Source organism: Cavia porcellus, unplaced genomic scaffold (genome assembly GCF_034190915.1).
Source record: "Cavia porcellus strain 051 isolate PalLab524CR breed Dunkin Hartley unplaced genomic scaffold, mCavPor4.1 scaffold_20, whole genome shotgun sequence".
Taxonomy (NCBI): Eukaryota; Metazoa; Chordata; class Mammalia; order Rodentia; family Caviidae; genus Cavia; species Cavia porcellus.
Window position 1 is genome coordinate 54877160 of NW_026947503.1, and position 19280 is coordinate 54896439.

The 19280-nt window shown below is 38.4% G+C and overlaps 1 protein-coding gene across 1 annotated transcript in view; it reads right to left on the reverse strand.

Moving 5' to 3' along the window:
* Nucleotides 1-18845, reverse strand: part of Taf4b (TATA-box binding protein associated factor 4b) — a 130278-nt gene extending 111433 nt beyond the window's left edge. The window contains exon 1 of the mRNA XM_063231824.1: nt 18044-18845. Within this exon, the coding sequence (XP_063087894.1) occupies nt 18044-18395 (352 nt within the window). The 5' untranslated portion in view covers nt 18396-18845. The remainder of the gene's footprint in view (nt 1-18043) is intronic.
* Between the last annotated feature and the right edge of the window lie 435 nt (nt 18846-19280).

The following is a 19280-nucleotide window of genomic DNA, read 5'->3' on the forward strand; positions in this document are numbered from 1 at the left end:
TACTGATAAGTTGAATTTTCATTTCTGTTAATTTTTTTTTATATAACTGGGTGCTCTGGAGTTTGGTGCATATATATTTAAGATAGTTATCTCTTCCTCTTGGAGTTTTCCCCTAACGAGTACGTAGTGACCTTCTTTGTCCTTTATGATCATTGTTGGTTTAAAGTTCACGTTGTCTGCAAACAGAATGGCTACTCCTGCTTTTTTTTGGATTCCTGTTGTGTGAAGTATTGTTTTCCATCCTTTGGCTTTCAGTCTGTGAGTATCCTTCTGGGTTAGATGGGTTTCCTGTAAACAGCATATGGTTGGATTTTGTTTCTTGATCCATTCTGCTAGTCTGTTTCTTTTGATTGGTGCATTGAGACCATTCACATTAATGGGTATAACTGTTATATGCTGGCTTACTGTTGACATGTTATCTCTCTGCTGTTGCATCTTTATCTTTCTGTTCTGTTTAATTATCTGCTTTGCTTAGTGATTTTTTTCCTTTGTGTATCTAAACTATCTCTCAATATTTTTTGCAGGGTTGGCTTGGTGTTCATGAAGTTCTTCAGCTGTTCTTTCTCATGGAAGTATCATATTTCACCATCCATTTTGAATGATAGTTTTGCAGGGTACATCAGTCTAGGTTGGAAATCATTTTGCCTTAGGATCTGGAATACTTCACTCTATGCTCTTCTTGACTTTATTGTTTGTGCTGAGAAGTCTGCTGTGATTCTGATAGGTTTTCCTTTATAAGTGATCTGTCTTTTCTCTCTGACAGCTTTTAATAATCTATTCTTGTGTCGGATTTCTGGGATGGTGATTATTGTATGTCTGGGTGTAGTTTTATTTTGGTTATGACTATTTGGAATTCTATAGGCTTTCCTGAACCTGATGTCAGTTTCTGATCTCATGCTTGGGAAATTTTCAGCTATTACTTCTCTAAATATCCTCTTGACATCCTTTATGTTGTCCCCTTCTTCTTCATTAATCCCTATCAATCTTACGTTGGTTTTCTTTGCATCATCTTGCAGTTGTTGAATTATTTCCTGATTCCTTGTTATTTTTAAAAGATCTTTCCTTTCCTGTTCACTAGCTGCAATCCTGTCTTCAAGGTTTGAAATTCTATCTTCACTTTCATTGAGGCAGTTTTTACAGCTTTCAGTGGAGTTTTTTTATTTCCTGTATATCTCTGTACATCTGCTTTATGTATTCTGTTTGTTTCTTATATTGCTCATCTAGGGATTCTATCTTTTTGTTTAGTTCCTCCAATTTTTTAGATATATTTTCTTTAGATATATTCATAATCTCTTTCATTTCTTTTATCATTTCTTCTTTTACCTGGGAGATTATTTCAAGTTTGAATTCCTTTAAAGCTTCCTGGAGTTGCTTTTTTATTTCAGTAACTATTATGTCTGATATTTGAGGTGTATGGTATATATTTTCTTCTATATACATCGCTCCTAGGGTTTCTTGAGATGAGCTGGAGGTTTGAGGTTGTAATTTGGTCTTTTGTTTTGTCATTTTCCTGTATTTCTGCATTTTAAGTGTTATTCAAAAGCTTCCTCAGGGTCTGTTGGAAATCTACTTCTATGTTCACAGCTCCTGGGACTCTGGCACCCAGTTCCCCCAGGCCGCTGGGCCTCTGGAACCAGTGACCATCTTTTGCCTGTTTAGAACTCCGTAGTTCCAGATAAGCTGGGCTCCAGGGACACTGTGCGGGCGCCTGCTTGCTCGAAACTCCACAGTTCTCTGAGCACAGCCAGAATGGGGAGGCGGATATAGGTGCCTCAGACTCACTTAGCCACTTCACTGCACCCGGAAGCCTGGAGGGTCCCAAACAGTCTGGGATTGGGGCAGAGTGCACTGGGCACTACAACAGACCACAGGGCCTCTGGAACTGGTGATGCTCGCCTGCTTGCTGAGAAATCCACAGTCCTCCAGACACATGAGGTGGCAGATGCAGGCGCCCCAGATCCGCCCAGCCCTTACTCTGCACCCAGACGGTGCGAGAGTCCCAAATAGGCTGGGCTCCAGGGATAGTCAATAATTATTATAATTAATGTCAGTGGAGTTTAGAATTGTATCACCCATTTTCTTATTCCTCCCTTATTAAACATGATTTTTTATTTGTTTGAATAGCTTCTCCATTTTTTTCTCTCTTCTTACTATCTTTAATGTCTCTCAAGTATTTCTTCTTATTCTCTTTTCCTCTAGTTTAATGTCCATTCTTAGTAATCTCTTAGTAACCTTTATCCTAATTGGTTTTTTCTGTTACTGTTATCTAATACTACTAATGTTCTTTACTCCTTAATAGTACCTTTTACATCAGTCTTACCACCTTCCATCATTTAATTTTGCACAATCTGTTCCCTTTTTTCTTCATCTTCCCAAAGCCACATCATTTACCCTTATGAATCTTTAGGTAGTTAAGGATGTCTTTCTACAACTGAATACTGTTCTATTTTGAAAGGAGGCAAAATTGCTTTAATGAGTAAATATTTACCATATATAAATACCTGGCTGTGTTACAGTTTGTTCTATAGTTACAGATCTTGTTCCTACAGTTAAAGGTGTTAGTTATTAGAGTTCATTATTATCCAGTTTGTGCTTGATACTTCTGTTATCCTGGAACAGATACAACAGCCAGCTTAACCGCGAGGACATCTCTGAAAAGTTAATGCTGTTATAATCAAAAGTAATTCTGATTTCAAAATACAGGGACAGAGACCAAATCACTTAATGAAAGTAACAGGGAGTGAATACTATTAGTGGACTTGTAAAGCTGAAGAGACTTCATAGAGGTAATACCTTACAAAAAATCTTCAGATAAACCACAAACTCTCCTCAATCTACTAAACCTTAACCCATGCACACTGTTAGGGTTTGTGTTTGGAAGGTCCTCAAGCCTCATGCAATTATGGACACAGCTGAGTCTGGCATTTGTGATTGGTTTGTTGTCTGGGACTGGTGGTGTGAGTGATGCATATGCCCAGAGGCAGAGCCGACATACAGTGTAAGGGCAGAAAGAAGGCAATTTTCCTTTCTTTTTTGTTCTGTTCACTCTTGCTATCTGTAGTGGCCATGAGCAACTGCCCTGCCATGCATCCTGTCTTAGAGCCAGCTGAGCATGGACTGAAACTTCCAAGAACTGTAAGAAATAAACCTTTCTTCCTTCATTTCGAGCATCAGGTATTTTGTCTCAGCAACAAGAGAAAAGTACCAACACACACACACACACACACACACACACACACACACAGAGTACAGATATACAAATACATTGGAACATGCAGAAACAAGGCAAGAGAAGATCCCTGAAGTATTCTGACTCTTCCAAGACAAAGCAAGGAATCACAAAGGAAGAGGAAAGCAAATACCAGGTAGCAGAACTCCATGAAAAGTCTATAGAAGGAATGAAGAAACTAGACCAGTTTAAAGGGGAAACGAACCAGAAGTTACAGAAATTTCACTAAAAATGTTCACAGTGAATTCAGGCAACATAAGTTAAAAAACTGGTTAAGCTAATCCAAAATAGTCCAAAAGTGATTGACAAATTCAACAAGGATACAGAATTCTCAAAAAGATGTCAGACAGAAATACCTGAAATAAAAACTGTAGAGCATTTATACACTGCAAAATGACCAGTGTAAAGACAAAGTATCTGCAACTGAGGACAAAATAGTGAGTTATGATGAAGTACTCATAGAAGCCACAAAGAAAACAAGACATTATCCTGCAGCTACTAGAGAATAAGAGGCTAATTGCTGTTAGAGAAAAACTAGAAGATAACCCAGGTGGATTTACTAACATGTTTCCAAAAATCAAAGAAAAATTTCCCAAATACAGTGAAATCTCAGTTTTCAAACAACTCCAAGCTTAAGCATTCCATGACTCAAACACCAAAGTTGGGGGTGGGGGCGAAGGGCGGAGAGGACTCTGCTTGGTGTTCCTAATTTAGCTTGATGGTGACCCAAAAATCCAACTTGAAAAACCCTGTGTGGTCCAAGAGTGAGTCATGCATTGCATCTCACAGAGAACACAAAGAAGCAATACTTCAATATAAGCACCACTCTTTCTCAGACAACAGAGAGTGCTTGTGCTAATGTGCTAAAACATTCGCCACTGTATTTTTTTTTCAGGATTTATTTGCATAAAATAACATAACCATGACTCCAAAGAATCTCAACAGTAAAGCTGTGAGAACCATGGCAGAATTAAGAAAGAAATCACTGAAAAATTTGCTAAAGTCCTAGAAAAATGATTTATAAGTGTAATTTTTGAGACTCAGAACCAATTATTCGGTTTTTTGATATTTTCCATGGGAAAAATTTGTTCAATTCTTGAATTTTTCAGTGTTCAAACATGAATCTGATATGCAGTGAGCGCAACTACATAAAAAAAAGTTTAAAACACAAGTGACGCTTACATAAAACCAAATAAATCTGACGAAAAAGCTCATCACAGCATATACTTATTAAATTACCAGATATCCTGCCAAAAAATAAAAAAGCCCAGAATTTTAAAAGTAGCCAGAGAAAAAAACAGATCACATATATAGGTAAATCAATTAGAATCACAGCAGACTTCTCAACACAAACCCTGAAGGCCAGAGCTTGGAAAGAATTATGTCATGCCCTAAGAGCAAGTAACTTTCAACACAGATTATCTTACCCTGCAAAGCTATCCTTCAAAACTGAAGGAGAAATGAGGTATTTCCATGAAAAAGGCCAGCTCAAAAGATATCTGGGTGCTAAACCAGTACTCGAGAAAATACTTAACACTACTGATGACAGAAAAAATGAAACCAACACAGTTAAAAACAGGGGAAATGAAAACACTAAGTAAAGTCAATGGATAAACAATAACCCAAAAAATTTTCAGGAAAAGAAAACCAAGTCATCAACTGGTAAAAAAAAGGCATTGACAGTAAATAATCAACAAATCTCAGTAATATCTCTAAATGTTAACTGTAAGGAACAGTGCAAGGTAGAAATTAACTGAGATTACTAGGCTTATGTAAAGGCAACATAATCGCTTATGTAAAGGTGTGGCATTTACTGTGCCTGGGTGCAGGCAGACAGAGGGTGAAAAGGCCTTCTGTAGGGAGTAAAGAGAAGTGGACTTTTTCTTTATAGGGCTTGAAAAATGGCAAGGGATACTAGGCAGGAAGATTTTGGTAAACATCAGTGCTCAAAATTCTCTGGATATCTTGTTCCTCAGCGGGCAAAGTTCTTGAGGCATCTGTTGTAAATGTTTGGGTATGCACATGTGTTTCAAAGATTCCAGGCTCCATTTCATCTTTTATGACATCCTATGTTTGCCAAGGACACCAGTGCTAACAATGCCTCTGCTGGTAGAGAGACTGAATATTGGGAGAGTCATGTTTGAATAAAGCCTTATATTAACAGATCCAACTCTCCAAACTAAAGAGTTTTGGAAGGGTTAATCAAAACACAGAATCCAACAGTCTATTACATTCAAGAAACTCTTCTAATCCAAAACATTCATAGACCAAAATTTTAAAGGATGGAAAACAGTATGTTATACACCAGGACCCTGAAATACATGAGTAGCAATTCTAATACCAGACATGGTTAAGTTTCAAGCTAAAACTGATTAGAAGAGGCAAAAGTCACTGCATACTAGTTAAGAGAGTAATTCAGCAAGAGATAGCATTGATAAATATATATGCACCAAATTCTGGAGTACCTATCTTCATAAAACAAAAACTGCTGAACTTAAAAACACAAGTAAACACTAACACAATCATAGTAGCCTACTGTAGCAAAGAGATAAACTAAACAAAAGATTAATTTAAAAAAAAATCAGCACTGAACCAGGCGTGGTGGTGCACTCCTGTAATCTCAGCACTTGGGAGGCTGAGGTAGGCAGACTGTGGCAAGTTTGAGACCAGCCTGAGCTACAAAGTAAACCCAAGGCCACCCTGAACCGCATAGCATGACCCTGCTTCAAAAAGACCAAAAAAAAAAAAAAAAAAAAAAAATCAGCCCTGAACTACATCAGAGTATTCATTCTTTTCGGCAGTGCATCCTCTTTTTTCCAAAACAGAGGAATATATTAGTCTACATATTAGTCCAGGCACATGTTAGTCCACAAAACCTACTTAAGTAAATATAGAAAAACTGAATAACACTGTGCATATTATCAGACCACTGTGCAATGAAAATAAAAATCAATGACAGAAGAAATTTGGAAAAGGTAAAATCTAGAAAATTAGCAACGTTCTCCTAAATAGTCAATGAATAACAAAAGAAATTTTAAAATTTCTGGGAGTTAATGACAATAATCATACAACCTACTGAAACCCCTGGGACGCCATTAAGCAGTTGTAAGAAAATTCATCATAGTCAATGCTTACACTAGGAAAACACAGCATGCCTAAATAAATAGCCTTATAAGAAATCATAAGATACTTGAGAAACAACAACAAATTAGCCGCACGCTGAAATTTAAGAAGGGAAATTATAAAGATGAGAGTGAAAAACCAATGAAATTGATACCCCCCAAAAATGGTAGCCCCCCCAAAAAAAAGAAAATCAATGAATCAAAGACCTGGTTCTTTGAAAGAATAAATATACAAGTCCTTAGCCAGACCTACTAAGAGAAAGAGAGAAAAGATTCACAACAATGCAACTATAAATGAGAAGTTGAAATCAAAACACACTGTTGAAATACAGAATTTGAAAAATTGTACTTCAATAAATTAGCAAATTTTGAATAGATTCCTAGATTCATACAAATTACCAAAGCTAAGATAATAACACATAAATATGATCAACAACCCAATAACAAGCAATGAAATGGACATAGTAATAAAGAATCTACCAACTAAAAAAAGCCCAGGACCTGATGGATTCACGGCTAAATTCTACAAAACTTTTAAGGATGTTATATCACCAACACTTCTTAAGCTCTTCAAAAAATTGAAAAGGATAGAGTACTGATAAATTCATTTATGGAAGCCAGTCAGCAAGCCAAGCCGCCCCAGCATTACCCCAGCAGCTAAGCATCAAATAACAATGCCACAGGGGATGCACATACTCAGAAATGTGTAGTGGCTTCAGGTGATTCCATGAGCCACAGCTCATTAGCCATGACTCCCTTGAGCTTTTTCCTGGCTGGTCAATGCACTGCTGCTTGAACTGTTTGTGAAGTTTTTTGTGTTTTGTTGTTTTTGTTTTCGTTATTACAGATTGTACCCAGGGCCTTTGCTCTTAGCTATATTATCCTCAGCACTGTTTTTTTTTTTTTTTTTTTTTTGTTCAGAGGATTGAACTCATAATCTGTGGCTTGCCCAGGCAGACACTTGTGCTGCTGAGCTATATATCCCCAGCTCTGTCCGTGAGTTTTAATACATATATTTTCATCAATTCAAGATTTTAAGTTTGAGTCTTCTTATGAAAAACTAAAATTTAATATCAAAGATTTAGCAAAGACGTTTTACAATTAAGAGACTGAAATTCTTTTATCGTGCTGTCTCCCAGGCATATCTGAATCTGTAGCATCATATCTAGTTGCTTGTGAAGATCTGTGAAAACAGAAGCAAGGATATAAACACTTGCTTGGACTGGTTGTGCTATTAGCAGAAGCCCCCACCCATAGGAAATGCAGGCAGTTGCCTTTTTCAGAGCAGTTCAAAAGCTAGTGGTCAGTGGAACATTGCCCTTTTCTACTAATGGTCAGCAAATTCAAGAGGAGCCCCAGCAAAGAATCACTGCCATCGACTGTTAATTCAGGAAATAAACAGTTCTTTAGTGTTCAACTAATAGTGTTAGCTATTTTTGGTAAATGGACAGATTTATATTAGGTGCTTCATTTTTTTTTTTAAATTTTGTATTCTGGTAGACTCTACATCTCGAACACCAAAAAAAAACTATAGTAAAAAAAAAAAAAAAGAAAGAAAAAAACTGAAAATATACAGTTGGAAGATCATTCCAATAGGGCTGGACAGCGATATCTGGAATGCCTGAATGCAATAAGAAAGTTTATAATGTATTCTGAGTACTGAAAGTATTGTGGGTTACACGTCAAGCACCACATTGGATGGTACTTTGACACCTAAAACAAAAGTTTCCAAACTTTGTGAAATTGAAAGTTTCTTAAAAGGAAACTGAAGAAATATCATTCCTGTATCTTAGTTTTCACAATTACCTTTCTAAAATAAATGATCTGACAGCTGCCAGCTTTCAAATTGCACTGTGCACAATAAAATATGGTAAGCCCCTCTTTGATGGAGATTTTAGCAAAATGACCATATTGTCTGGGTGTACTTCCCTTTTTCATAATTCCTCAAACAAGGGTAAAATTATGTGATGCATCTCTGAGGTGCCACTTAGCAGAAATACTGTTAAAGACTGAGTCCTTCTCATGGCCAGTGATGTTGTTAGTCAGCAGCTCACCACTAATTTACAAAAGGCAGCCTGTAACTCCTTGTGCTTGGATGAAAGCACAGATATAAATAATCATGCAAGGCCAGCAGTAATTTTGCTATTGGTGACATCATGAGAGAAGATTTGGTAAAACTGGTGTCTCTGCCTGGAAGAACACAAAGGATAAATATCTACAATGATGTGACAGAGGCTTTTTTTGTCACAAGACACAAGACCAGAAAATGCAATTTCAATTACTAGTGACAGGACACCATGCATGGTGAGGGCAACATCTGGTATCACATAGTTTTTCATTAAAGAAGCAAAACATCTAGTCATTCAGTATCATTATATTACACATCAAAAAGCTCTTTGTGACAGGGAAAAGCAGCAAAAAAATAGACAATACCTCCAAGATGTCACAAAAATGGTGAATTACATCGTGGCTGGTGCTCTTAATTTTCAAGCACTTCTTGATGAAGTTCAGGTATAGTATAATACTTTACTTAAATATAATAATGTCCCATGACTGAGCAGAGGACTAGAGAGATTTGTAGCCTGCTTGGATGAAACTAGGCGATTTAAGAATAAAAAAGGGCAGGAATGGCCACACATCACCGATATGGCCTAACTTCACAATCTCCAACTTTTTAGATTTTACATTACACTTCAAAGTACTGAACAAAAAGACTACAGAGAAAATGGCAGAAAGGATATTTTATGATATTAAAATATTTCAGAGAAAACTGCAGGTTTTTGACAGAGACCTTGAAAGTGGGCAGCTGAACTATTTCCAAATCTAAAAATGCATTTAGAAACTTCTACATTTGTGGAAAATCCTGCAAGCCATCAGGAAATCTTCAAGGAATTTTCTAGCACTGCAGCAGCTGCAAAGAACTTTAGTAACAGATTTTTACAGTTCTGTAAGTAAGCTAGAGACAACCTTGACTTTTTTCTTCTCTAGATGAAACCAAATTTGAAGAGCTTAATCTTTCTTGCCTATACTGGTTATGGACTTTGGAAATCTAAATAATGGAGTTAATAGAATTTTAAGAAAACTCTATCTGGAAAAATGAATTCTATGATCTGCATGCAACACTTGAGAAGAGAGAGTGTGAAGGAATAACAAAGGACAGCACAGTAGGCAGTTTTGAAAATGAAACCCTTAAAGTGCAGAATTCTCTGCCAAATAATGTTAAGTCAATGAAAGCACTTGAGATTGCTTTTCTCACTTTGTTTGGATCACCTTAGGCTTATGAGTAACTGAAGTATATCAAATCCAGAACAAGAAACAGAAATAACAGATGACCTGAGCGCTGCACGTGTTGCTCTCAGCTAAGTATGAACCAAGGTTTGACAAACTGTCAGCATGCATACAAAGGCAAAGACCAGATCACATTAATTGTGCAAAAACATACCAAATGCAAACTTTTCCCTTTCAGTAAAAAGCTATTTATACTGTTGAAAGCTCTGTTATTGTGTTTTTCTTTTAAGACAAAAAAAAATGTTATTGTGTGAGTTGTTTTTCCTAAACTAAAACCACAGTATTCAGGTTGAATTGTAGTGTTGTGTTGGCACTTTGCCATAAATAGGTGAGTTTTAGATTGAAGTTTGAGCACTAGGTCTCTAAAAGGTTTGTATTCACTTCTATAGGTCAATCTCCTTAATGAACAGATGCAAAAAAGCTTCAACAAGTTATTAGCAAACAGAATGCAGCACGTCATCAAAAAGGTCATTATCATAGATCACGACCAAATCGGTTTCAAACCAAAGATGCAAGGACGGTTGAACTTACATATGTCAATAAATGTAGTGTATCATAAAAACAGAAGCAAAGTAAAAAAAACCTCATGATCATATCTATAGATGCAGAAAAGGCTTCTGACAAACTCCAACATCCCTTCCTGATAAAAACCCTAAAGAAAACAGATATATAAGGGCTACACCTGAATTTGATAATAGTTATTGTAGTAGTTGATTGATTGTGTCAACTTGAGACATTAAGAAGCTTAACTAAATGGGTTTAGCAACTCTACACCCAAGGATGTAGAAGAAGACCCGCCCTAGGGGTGGCTCATCACCTGGAAGTATAAAAGGAAAGGAGGAAGGAAGAATGCATTCCATTCTTGGGAGAAGCCCCAGTCTTTGACTTTGGTTTGGACACTGTCTCCAGGTTTCCAGTGTAGACTCTTCAGCTTTTCACCACAGAGCCTTCGGCCTTCTGTCGCAGACTCATCAGCCTGCTAGTGGGGACTTGCACAAGACACTAGGATGAAGGCCAGACCTCTGCACACTTCCTCATCAGACTCTGTCGTAAGCCAATCTTGTTGTTTCGTTTACATCTGTATATTTCGTGTTATACCTGTTCTCGCTAGTAAAACCCTGACTAATACAGTTATTTATGACAAACAGCCAACATCATATTAAATAAATGGGGAAAAAAATAAACGCATTACCCCTAAAATTAGGAAAAAACCATTGATGCCCTCTATTTCAACTTACATTCAACACGGTTCTTGAAACATTAGCCAGAGCTTAATAGCTCTAATGGCAAGAGAAAGAAAGAAAATGGATGCATACAGGAACTCAAATTATCCTTATCTGCAGATGATGTGATACTTCACATGGAAGACCCAAAGAACTCTACCAAAAGCTCTTACAATTCATTACCTGCCCCAACAATGTAGCAGGATACTAGATCAAAATAGCAAAATCATTAGTATTTGTGTTCACTACTGGGGACCACATAATTTAAACCCAGTCAAGGGGTCATCCAAGCTTGTTGTCCTGTCTTTTTGGCCCATAATGGAATGCGGAACCTCCCTACTCTTTTCTGGCCACAGCTGGAAGCCCTAGGACTAATGACTGCTGTGGAGCTCACAGGGCAAGATAAGACCTGTCAAAGAAGATAAGGCACCTCCAGAAACTACAGTTTCCTTATTGTCCCCTAGTTTCATCCTTGTCCTTGCAAGAATGTTTTGATCTCCCAGCGCACCTTGGTTACCATTACTGTTCCCAGAAACACCCACTGTCCTTCACTCATTGCCCTTGACTCAGATACAATAAATGCTAAGAGTCCAGTATTTTGTTCCTAAAAAAAATAGGAGCAGGGTCATTCCCTATCCCTGCTATGCTTAATCTTTCTTTCTTTTCCCATCATGTACCATGACCCAAGCAAGAGACTAGAACCCACTGCAGGGGTCTCTAATAGTTCACCAATAACAAACTTAAGGAGAATAAAATTATGAAAACAATACCACTCATAATAGCATCAAGAAAAATATCTAACAACTAACCTAACCAAGGAAGTGAAGGACTTCTACAAAGAAAACAACAGTACTCTGAAAAAGGAGACTGAAGATATGAGAAAATGGAAAAATATCTCTTGCTCCTAGATAGGCAAAATCAGTATTGCCAAAATGGACATACTCCCAAAACTGTTACAGATTCAATGCAGTCCCAATCAAAATACTAGCAGCATACTCTATAGAACTAGAAAAAACAATTCAAAAATTTATATGGAACCAGAAGAGATCAAGAGTAACAAAGCAATTTTAGGCAATCTGAGCAAAGCAGGAAACTTTATAAATATCAGATTTCAAGCTATACTACAAAGCAATAGACAGTAGAAAAAAGACTTGCATGAATAAATGAAATAGACATATTCAGCTATTTGATCTTTCACAAGGAACCCAAAGGCACACATTGGAGGAAACACAGCCTATTCAGCCAGTGGTGGTTCAAAACTGATTATTTGTTGGCATAAGGTTGAAACTGGACCCATATCTCTATGTACTAAATTAAAATCAAAATGGATCAAAGAGTTAAACATTAAAACAGAAGCACTTAAATTACTAAAATATAAAATAGGTAAAACACTGGAAGATATAGGACTAATAAAGGTTTTTCTAAACAGAACTTCAATTGCACAAGAAGTAACAGCAATAATCAACAAATGGGATCATATCAGACTTAAAAACTTCTATGCAGGAAAAGAATCAGTAAATAGAGTGAAGAGACAATCTAAAGAATGGGAAGAAATGTTTGTCATCTATTCCTTAGACAAAGGACTAACATCTAGGATGTATAAAAATTTTTTAAAAATTGACCACCTAAAGTTAAAGATCCAGCCAAGAAACAGGAAGTGAAATGAAGAGAAACTTCACAGAGGAAGATGTACAAATGGCCAACAATACATGAAAAGTATTTTCAACACCTCTTGACATTTGAGTAGATTTGCTAATGGCTTTATCTTTATTAAACTTAATATTTTAGGTAGGCCATTAAAATATTAGGTGTTCTTAACTTTCTTCTTTTTTACTTTCTATATTTGTTGTTGGCTTTATAAATATATAAATTATATTAAAAAACTATGGTTGATGAAGTAAAATTCAGTTCAGAGTAAGGCACATAAATTCAGAAAATCTATTTGATTTCCAGAAGAGGAATTCTGTCTGCCTTAAATACTATCATATCCATGGTGTTTATCATAGAACTCAGCATATAGTGAGCAATAAAAATGCATTAATAATAAAATACACTAATAACGAATTACTCATATTTCTTTGATCCAGAAATTCCAATTTTTACTATGTGTTACAACAAAATAATTAAGAAGTGCATTGCAGCCTAAATATAGGAACACTTAAATTTACTCTTTTTAATTCTAAGTTATAATTCTAAAATAAAAAAAGAAACAGTCTACAGGGAAATTACTGATGGATTATGCAGCCATTAAAAAGTAACTTATGAGTTTTTAACAGAAAATTGTCACTAATATACTGGTTAAGAACTAAATATGAAAATAGTATCACAGAATTTTAATTGTGTAAAAAGAGAGGAAGTATGCAGACATTTTTATTCCAGAGACTAAAAGCTTCTGAAAGTAAAATGTTTCATGAATATATTTTCTATACAACTGTGGCTATAACTTCATCAAATTTTTCAACACTTACTATAATGGATCTCTTTGTCTAAAAACAAAAACTATATCTTAGTGAAGCTGAACTTTAAAAAAAGATAGAGTACACTCAAAATATTTTGGAGAACAAATCCTTTCCCAAATTTTCTACAACACATATAATGTTTCTAATCCCTTCTCAAAATGATAGATAGGCTCCAAAGTTAAAGATTCATCAGTTTAGAATGCTGAGAATTTGGTAGATATATATACATGATAAATAACAACCACCAAGTACAGTACCTAGAGGCAACTTCTATAACAGGTTCCTTAAATATTCAGGACTTTACTGAAGTATTGCACTGTATCCCACATACATGGTATTCGCCAGAGTTCTGTAAAATTCATGTATGTGCTTTACCTAATCCTTACAGTACCTCTAGGAAGAACTTACTAGTCACTTTTTAAAGATTAAAAAAAATTGATATGAAGAATGAGACTAAAAACTTACCCAAACCACAAAGCTATTAAGTGGTAAATTTGGAATCCAAATCTAGGTCTGTTGACTCCAGGGCCAGTAATCTGCCCTTTATTGCTACATTCCATCACTGGTCAGAAAAGTCTAACCATCCAAGTTCCTTATTATCTACAAACTTAGTAAACATATCACCTGGTCCTTATTCTGTGGTTCTAGTCTAAGTTTCCAGGATAATATACTATCATATATTCAGACAACTTCAAACCACTGACAGCCCTCTTAGGCATTGTCTGTTACTAGTCTCTCACTGCTGAGACAAAATACTCAGACTCCCAAAATTAAAGGAGAAAAGGTTTATTTAGTTTATAGTTTGTAGAGGTTTCAGTCCATAATTGGCTGGTTCCAAGGAAGGGTGGCTTTGCAGAGGAGAACAGTTCATGGTGGGCAAAAAATAGCAAAAGTCCCTTCTATTGCATTCAGGCTACTGGGATTAGTGCCATGCCAAACCAGTGGAGTGATTTAATAATCACCCATCCTTAATTCTAACACCCTTAATCCTAGCACTGCACCAGGAATCAGTCACACACTCTAGAGTCAATCACCTCTGAAAAAGCTCTACCTAGAACCACATAAGGCTATGGGAGGACATCTAAACACAACCTATCACAGGCATAGTTACTCAATTTCATTTCATAGTATTATGATTCAGTCCTCATTTCTCTTTAATCAAAGTCAACACTCCCCCACTCAATTATAAGGCTCATCTATTCTGATCATTAATTAAATCTGAAAATGACTTCTTAGATTCCTATGGGTAGTTTTTTTAAAATTAAGTACTAATTTTGTGAATTATGCATTTAAGCAACCTTTTGGGGGACAATTAGTCAATGCCTACTGCAATACTACCATTTGAACCAATGATTTCACTTGTAGTAATCTATCTTATAATAAATCAGTTTATAAAACACCATAGAAACATATGCACAAAGACGTTTATTACAGCATCATTTGAAAAGGAAAAAAAGCAGTGCAAAATTACCAATGCTTTGAATAGAGACCTAGTCAAAAAAACGAAAGAATGGCAATACAATGAACTAATTTTCAGCTGAAAAAAGGAAGAAGCACTTACAGGTTCTAACATTAAAAAGATACAATAAAATTGTTAGTAGCAATACTCTGGTGACAAGGAGATCACATTTCAGTATTTGTTAATGTAAGTATACACTGCATTTACGAAGAATAAGCAATGAAATCAAAATTCAACACAATGCTAACTTTCTTGGCCCTCAGAATCCTGTGCAGTGGTGGTAAATCTATGGCACTCCTGCCTTTCTGTTGGTGCACAAACCAAGTAGTTCCAGCAGCCAAGTATCATGTATTCAGATTTAAACACAGTGTTGGCACTTTGCGATAAAAATGCAGGTTCAGGGTTGCAGTTGGGGCACTTGCTCTCTAACACGTTCACCACCTCTACAGTGTAGGGGCTATAGCCTTCCAGCCCCCACCCTCTCCATTATAATTTGCATTCTAATACTATTTAAGTGGCTTCTCTGAGCCCTACAACTTACTCGGGCCCTAGAAATAACTAGGTGACACAGAGCGGCTGCCTTTGTGGAACTCAGAAAGGGAAATAACAAGAGTGTAAAAATACTAGCGTAGGCAAAGCACAAAGTGAGAACACACAATAGGACCACCTGAAGGACTGCCAGCATTTCCTGCTGCGGGAGGAACCCAGAGAAAACCTGTCATGATGTTCTCACACTAAGCTGACTCCACAGCCTTTGAAATCCAAACAGCAGATGGTTGTGGTGGGCACTGAAGAGAAAGAACAGCTTTTCATTTCACCAAGCCCAGCAACACAGGCCTGACTGTGGAGCTGATACTGTGTACTGCTGCATCTTTTACATAAACATAGAAACACAGACTGGTTCAGGAATGCAAGAAAGGTGCAAAGTCTGTGCCCTATCTCTGCAAGAAGGTAAGACCTCAACTGCTTCTCAAGCAACTTTCACACAGTATGACTGTCATGCAAGATCCATCAGTTTATCACCTAGAAAAAGTAACCTGAGTCCTCAACCATCCCTCTCAAACAAGTGCTAGAGGAGACCAACACCAGAAAGGCACAGTTTAGCCTAAAATCCCACATGTTGACAAAAAGAAGACTAAAGAGAGCACCAAAAAAAAGTTATATCCTCATATGCCAACCCCACAAACACCTGCACTTTTTTTTACACCCCAGCTTCCTAGAAAAATCTGTGGTGTATATGGATTTTAAAACCAGTTCTGTTCAGAAGAAATTCTGAAGAGAATCCAGTATTTTAGATGAATGCACTACTTGAAAAATTAGTAACAGACATATCCTTGAATAATCAAATGTTAATTCTCAGCACACAAGAAAAACAGTACAGGATTCATAACCTAAAGTTATTTTAGTAACTTTTCAACTTCATTCTTCAATTTTTGGCTTTTCTGCCACACATCAACAGAAATTTCCAAAAGCAGATCTTGAAAGAACTTCCCAACTTCCTCTGTAACTAACAATTACTGAAAAACTACTGCCACTCTTGCCAGGGTGTGTGTGAATGTGCCCCTCCATGATCAACAGAATAAAATATTTTAGTGTCACACTTGGACTGTGGTCTTAATTTGTTGCTATTTAACTCAGGCAAATGTTAGCTGTGGTTTCTGGATGATAAAATCAAAGATCAGGCTCTAAAACTCTAACTCACCTTTTAGCACCAATGTTCAAAAGGCACACTGTACAAATGCATGCAGTAAGTACAGTGCTACAGAAAGAGTAGAGTTTAACAGACTTGGATTCAAATTCCCTCTTTGATTCTTATGAGTTTCCTGACATTGGGTAAGTTATTTGTCTTTCCTTATTTGCTATGTATTCTGGCTGAAGAAAAGAATGTATTGCATTAAAAGTCCCTACTAAATTCTCACCAAGTGATTTGTTCCAGTTTACCAGCAACTTTTCACTCACAAGTTTACATCTTAATATTTTTATTAAGATGTTTTCCAAAGAACGTCAGTTACAAGAGAAGAATTTATATTCTTTTTAAAAAAATGTAATTGAATTGAAACACACTTAGAACTGCTTTGTGAGCGTACACAGGATGACAATTTAGAACCAGCAAATAATGTATCCAGTGTTGCACAGCTTTAAGGAGTGTAGGTATCTTGTGTACAACATAAAACTGAAACATAATTTCATTAAAAGTGAAGAATATAATTAGCCCATGATGTTCATAATCAAATACAGCATCAGCTATAAAAAACAGCCCCTCTCTTTATTTCTTTATCATCCAAGTGAAAACTATGAAAGATTTCCTTGGCCAGTTTCTCAGAGGTCAGACTTCTAATTTTTGCTAAGCAAAATTTATAGAAGACAAATTTTGAGAAACTGTCAGTTAAAGAAACAATCAAATTTCATTCAGCACATTTACCATGTGTAATTATTGCAAAGCCTCTATGTAAAACATGAGAAATGGCCCAACAGAGTAATAAGCCCTAGGATAAAAATCGAAGACTCATTAACAGAACATTCATGCATTGCTTCAAAAATAACTGCAGGGCTCTGATCTGTCTGTCAGCTGTGGCACTTGTTTTCAGAAAGTTGCCATCATTAAACATTTGAAGACTATGCAAAAAGTGGCATTTGTTTCTGAAACTAGAGGCTGTAAATTTCTTCTGGCTTGCTTAAATTTAAAATTCTCTTTCATTCTGAACACACAAAAACTTTTAAAAGACACTTTTTTTTTTTAAGACAAAGTCTCATTATGTAGTCCAGGGTGACCCTGAACTTTCAGAGACCCCCTTGGCTCAGCCTCCCTAAATGCAGGGATTACAGGCTTGAGCCACCAAGCCTGGCTCCAAAGAGACTTTGAAAACATCATAATCTAAGCATGTGGAATTATAAACTGGTCCTTTATCCCCAAGGAAATTAACTCTAGCCTAGGTCGTGCCTCAAGAGCCCTCCTGAATATGCAGCTCCAAACTTTAACTGTGCCACTGTGGAGAAAATGACTGTCTTCTCAGGTGAAAAGCTTCCTTCACTAAATAGGAAATGTAATGACACACAGAGGATGGACTGTCAAACCAAAGCGTTTCCCAAAGAGCTGTTGCCCGTACACTCACTGCAAAGTCAAGATTATGAAAGATTCTCTTGCCTCAGGGTTGTTTGTTTGGTTTTTGTTTTTGTTTTAGCCACAAGACAGAAGGCGCAATCGGGGGTATGATGTCTCCAGGGACACCCAGGCTGGACTGACGAAGTGGTGATCAACATACCTGGAGGAAGCTGCAGATTAGCAGGCAGCTGGATCGTCGCGGTGTTGGGGGCTTTCACGGTGACAATCTGGGGAGCGGGCAGCCTGGGGCCGCCGCTGAGTTTGGGAAGAGCACTGACAGGAGCCACTTTGGTGACCAGGGTCCCAACGGGGGACCGCAGCGGCTGGGACGCGGTGGACTCCACGCAGACGCTGACGGGCGCCTTAGTCACGGCGCCCAGGGCCAGCGGGGTGCTCTCCACGCGGACAGGGGTCGCCACGGCGGGGGCCAGTGCTATGGTCCCCGAGGTGCTCACGACCGCGGGCGCACCGGCGCCGGCCGACTCGGTGAGGCCCGCGGGCATCCCCGGCATCAGCGGCAGCCGCGGCGCTGCCGGTGCGAACGCAGAGGCCAAGAGGGGTTTGGCAAGCGGCAGCCGACTCCAGCGCAGTGCCGGCTCCACAGCATCGCTGAGGACGGGCGATGGGGCCGCAGCGGGGAAGCCAGAGGCGGCGCCGGCCGGGTAGCAGCTGCCGCGCGTCCCGGTGCTTCTGCTCCACCCGCTCGGCGCTCGCACGTGTGCCGCCTCAGCCCGGCGTCCCAGGTCCCGGCTGCAGCCCAGTCCCTGCGCGCGTCTCCCAGCAGCGCTGACTTCAGCCTCGACTTGCGAACCCAACTCTGCGCGGCGGTTTCCCCCGCCAGAAACTTCAAAACTGAAGCCCGGGAGCGTCCCGTGGACCCCTACGCGCTCGCGGCAGGGCCGGGCTGCTCCGCCACGCCAGCCATGTTTATATAGCCACGCGGAGCCCTCGCGCAGGCGCACAGCCCGCGCCGCCGCCCGGGGCTTCCCCGGAGTCCGCGCTCCGGATTGGTCACTGAGCGGAATCGCGCTCTGACGTCACCAGGGACGGCTCGACTGAGCGTTAGAATCCTGTTGGAATCCGGAGCGAGTAGGCGCAAGCTCCGAATTCGTGACCGCGAGAGGCAAATGCGGTGTCGACCGGCCTCTCCTTGGTATCCTCCCTAGGGTTTTCCTGGCTGATCCTGAAGGTGGCTTTCTCCAAGCTTCTGTATTTTATTTTTTTTAACTTATATAATGTTGCACTTTCTGGAGAAAAGCAAAACATATCACGCATACAAGCTTCTGCATTTTAAACGAAAAATAGAGGACCCATTTGGGAGAAGGTGTAATAATGCACTTAAGAACTCAGTCACGTTACTCCAGTGTTAAAACCGGCTTCGGTCAATAGCGTCGCTA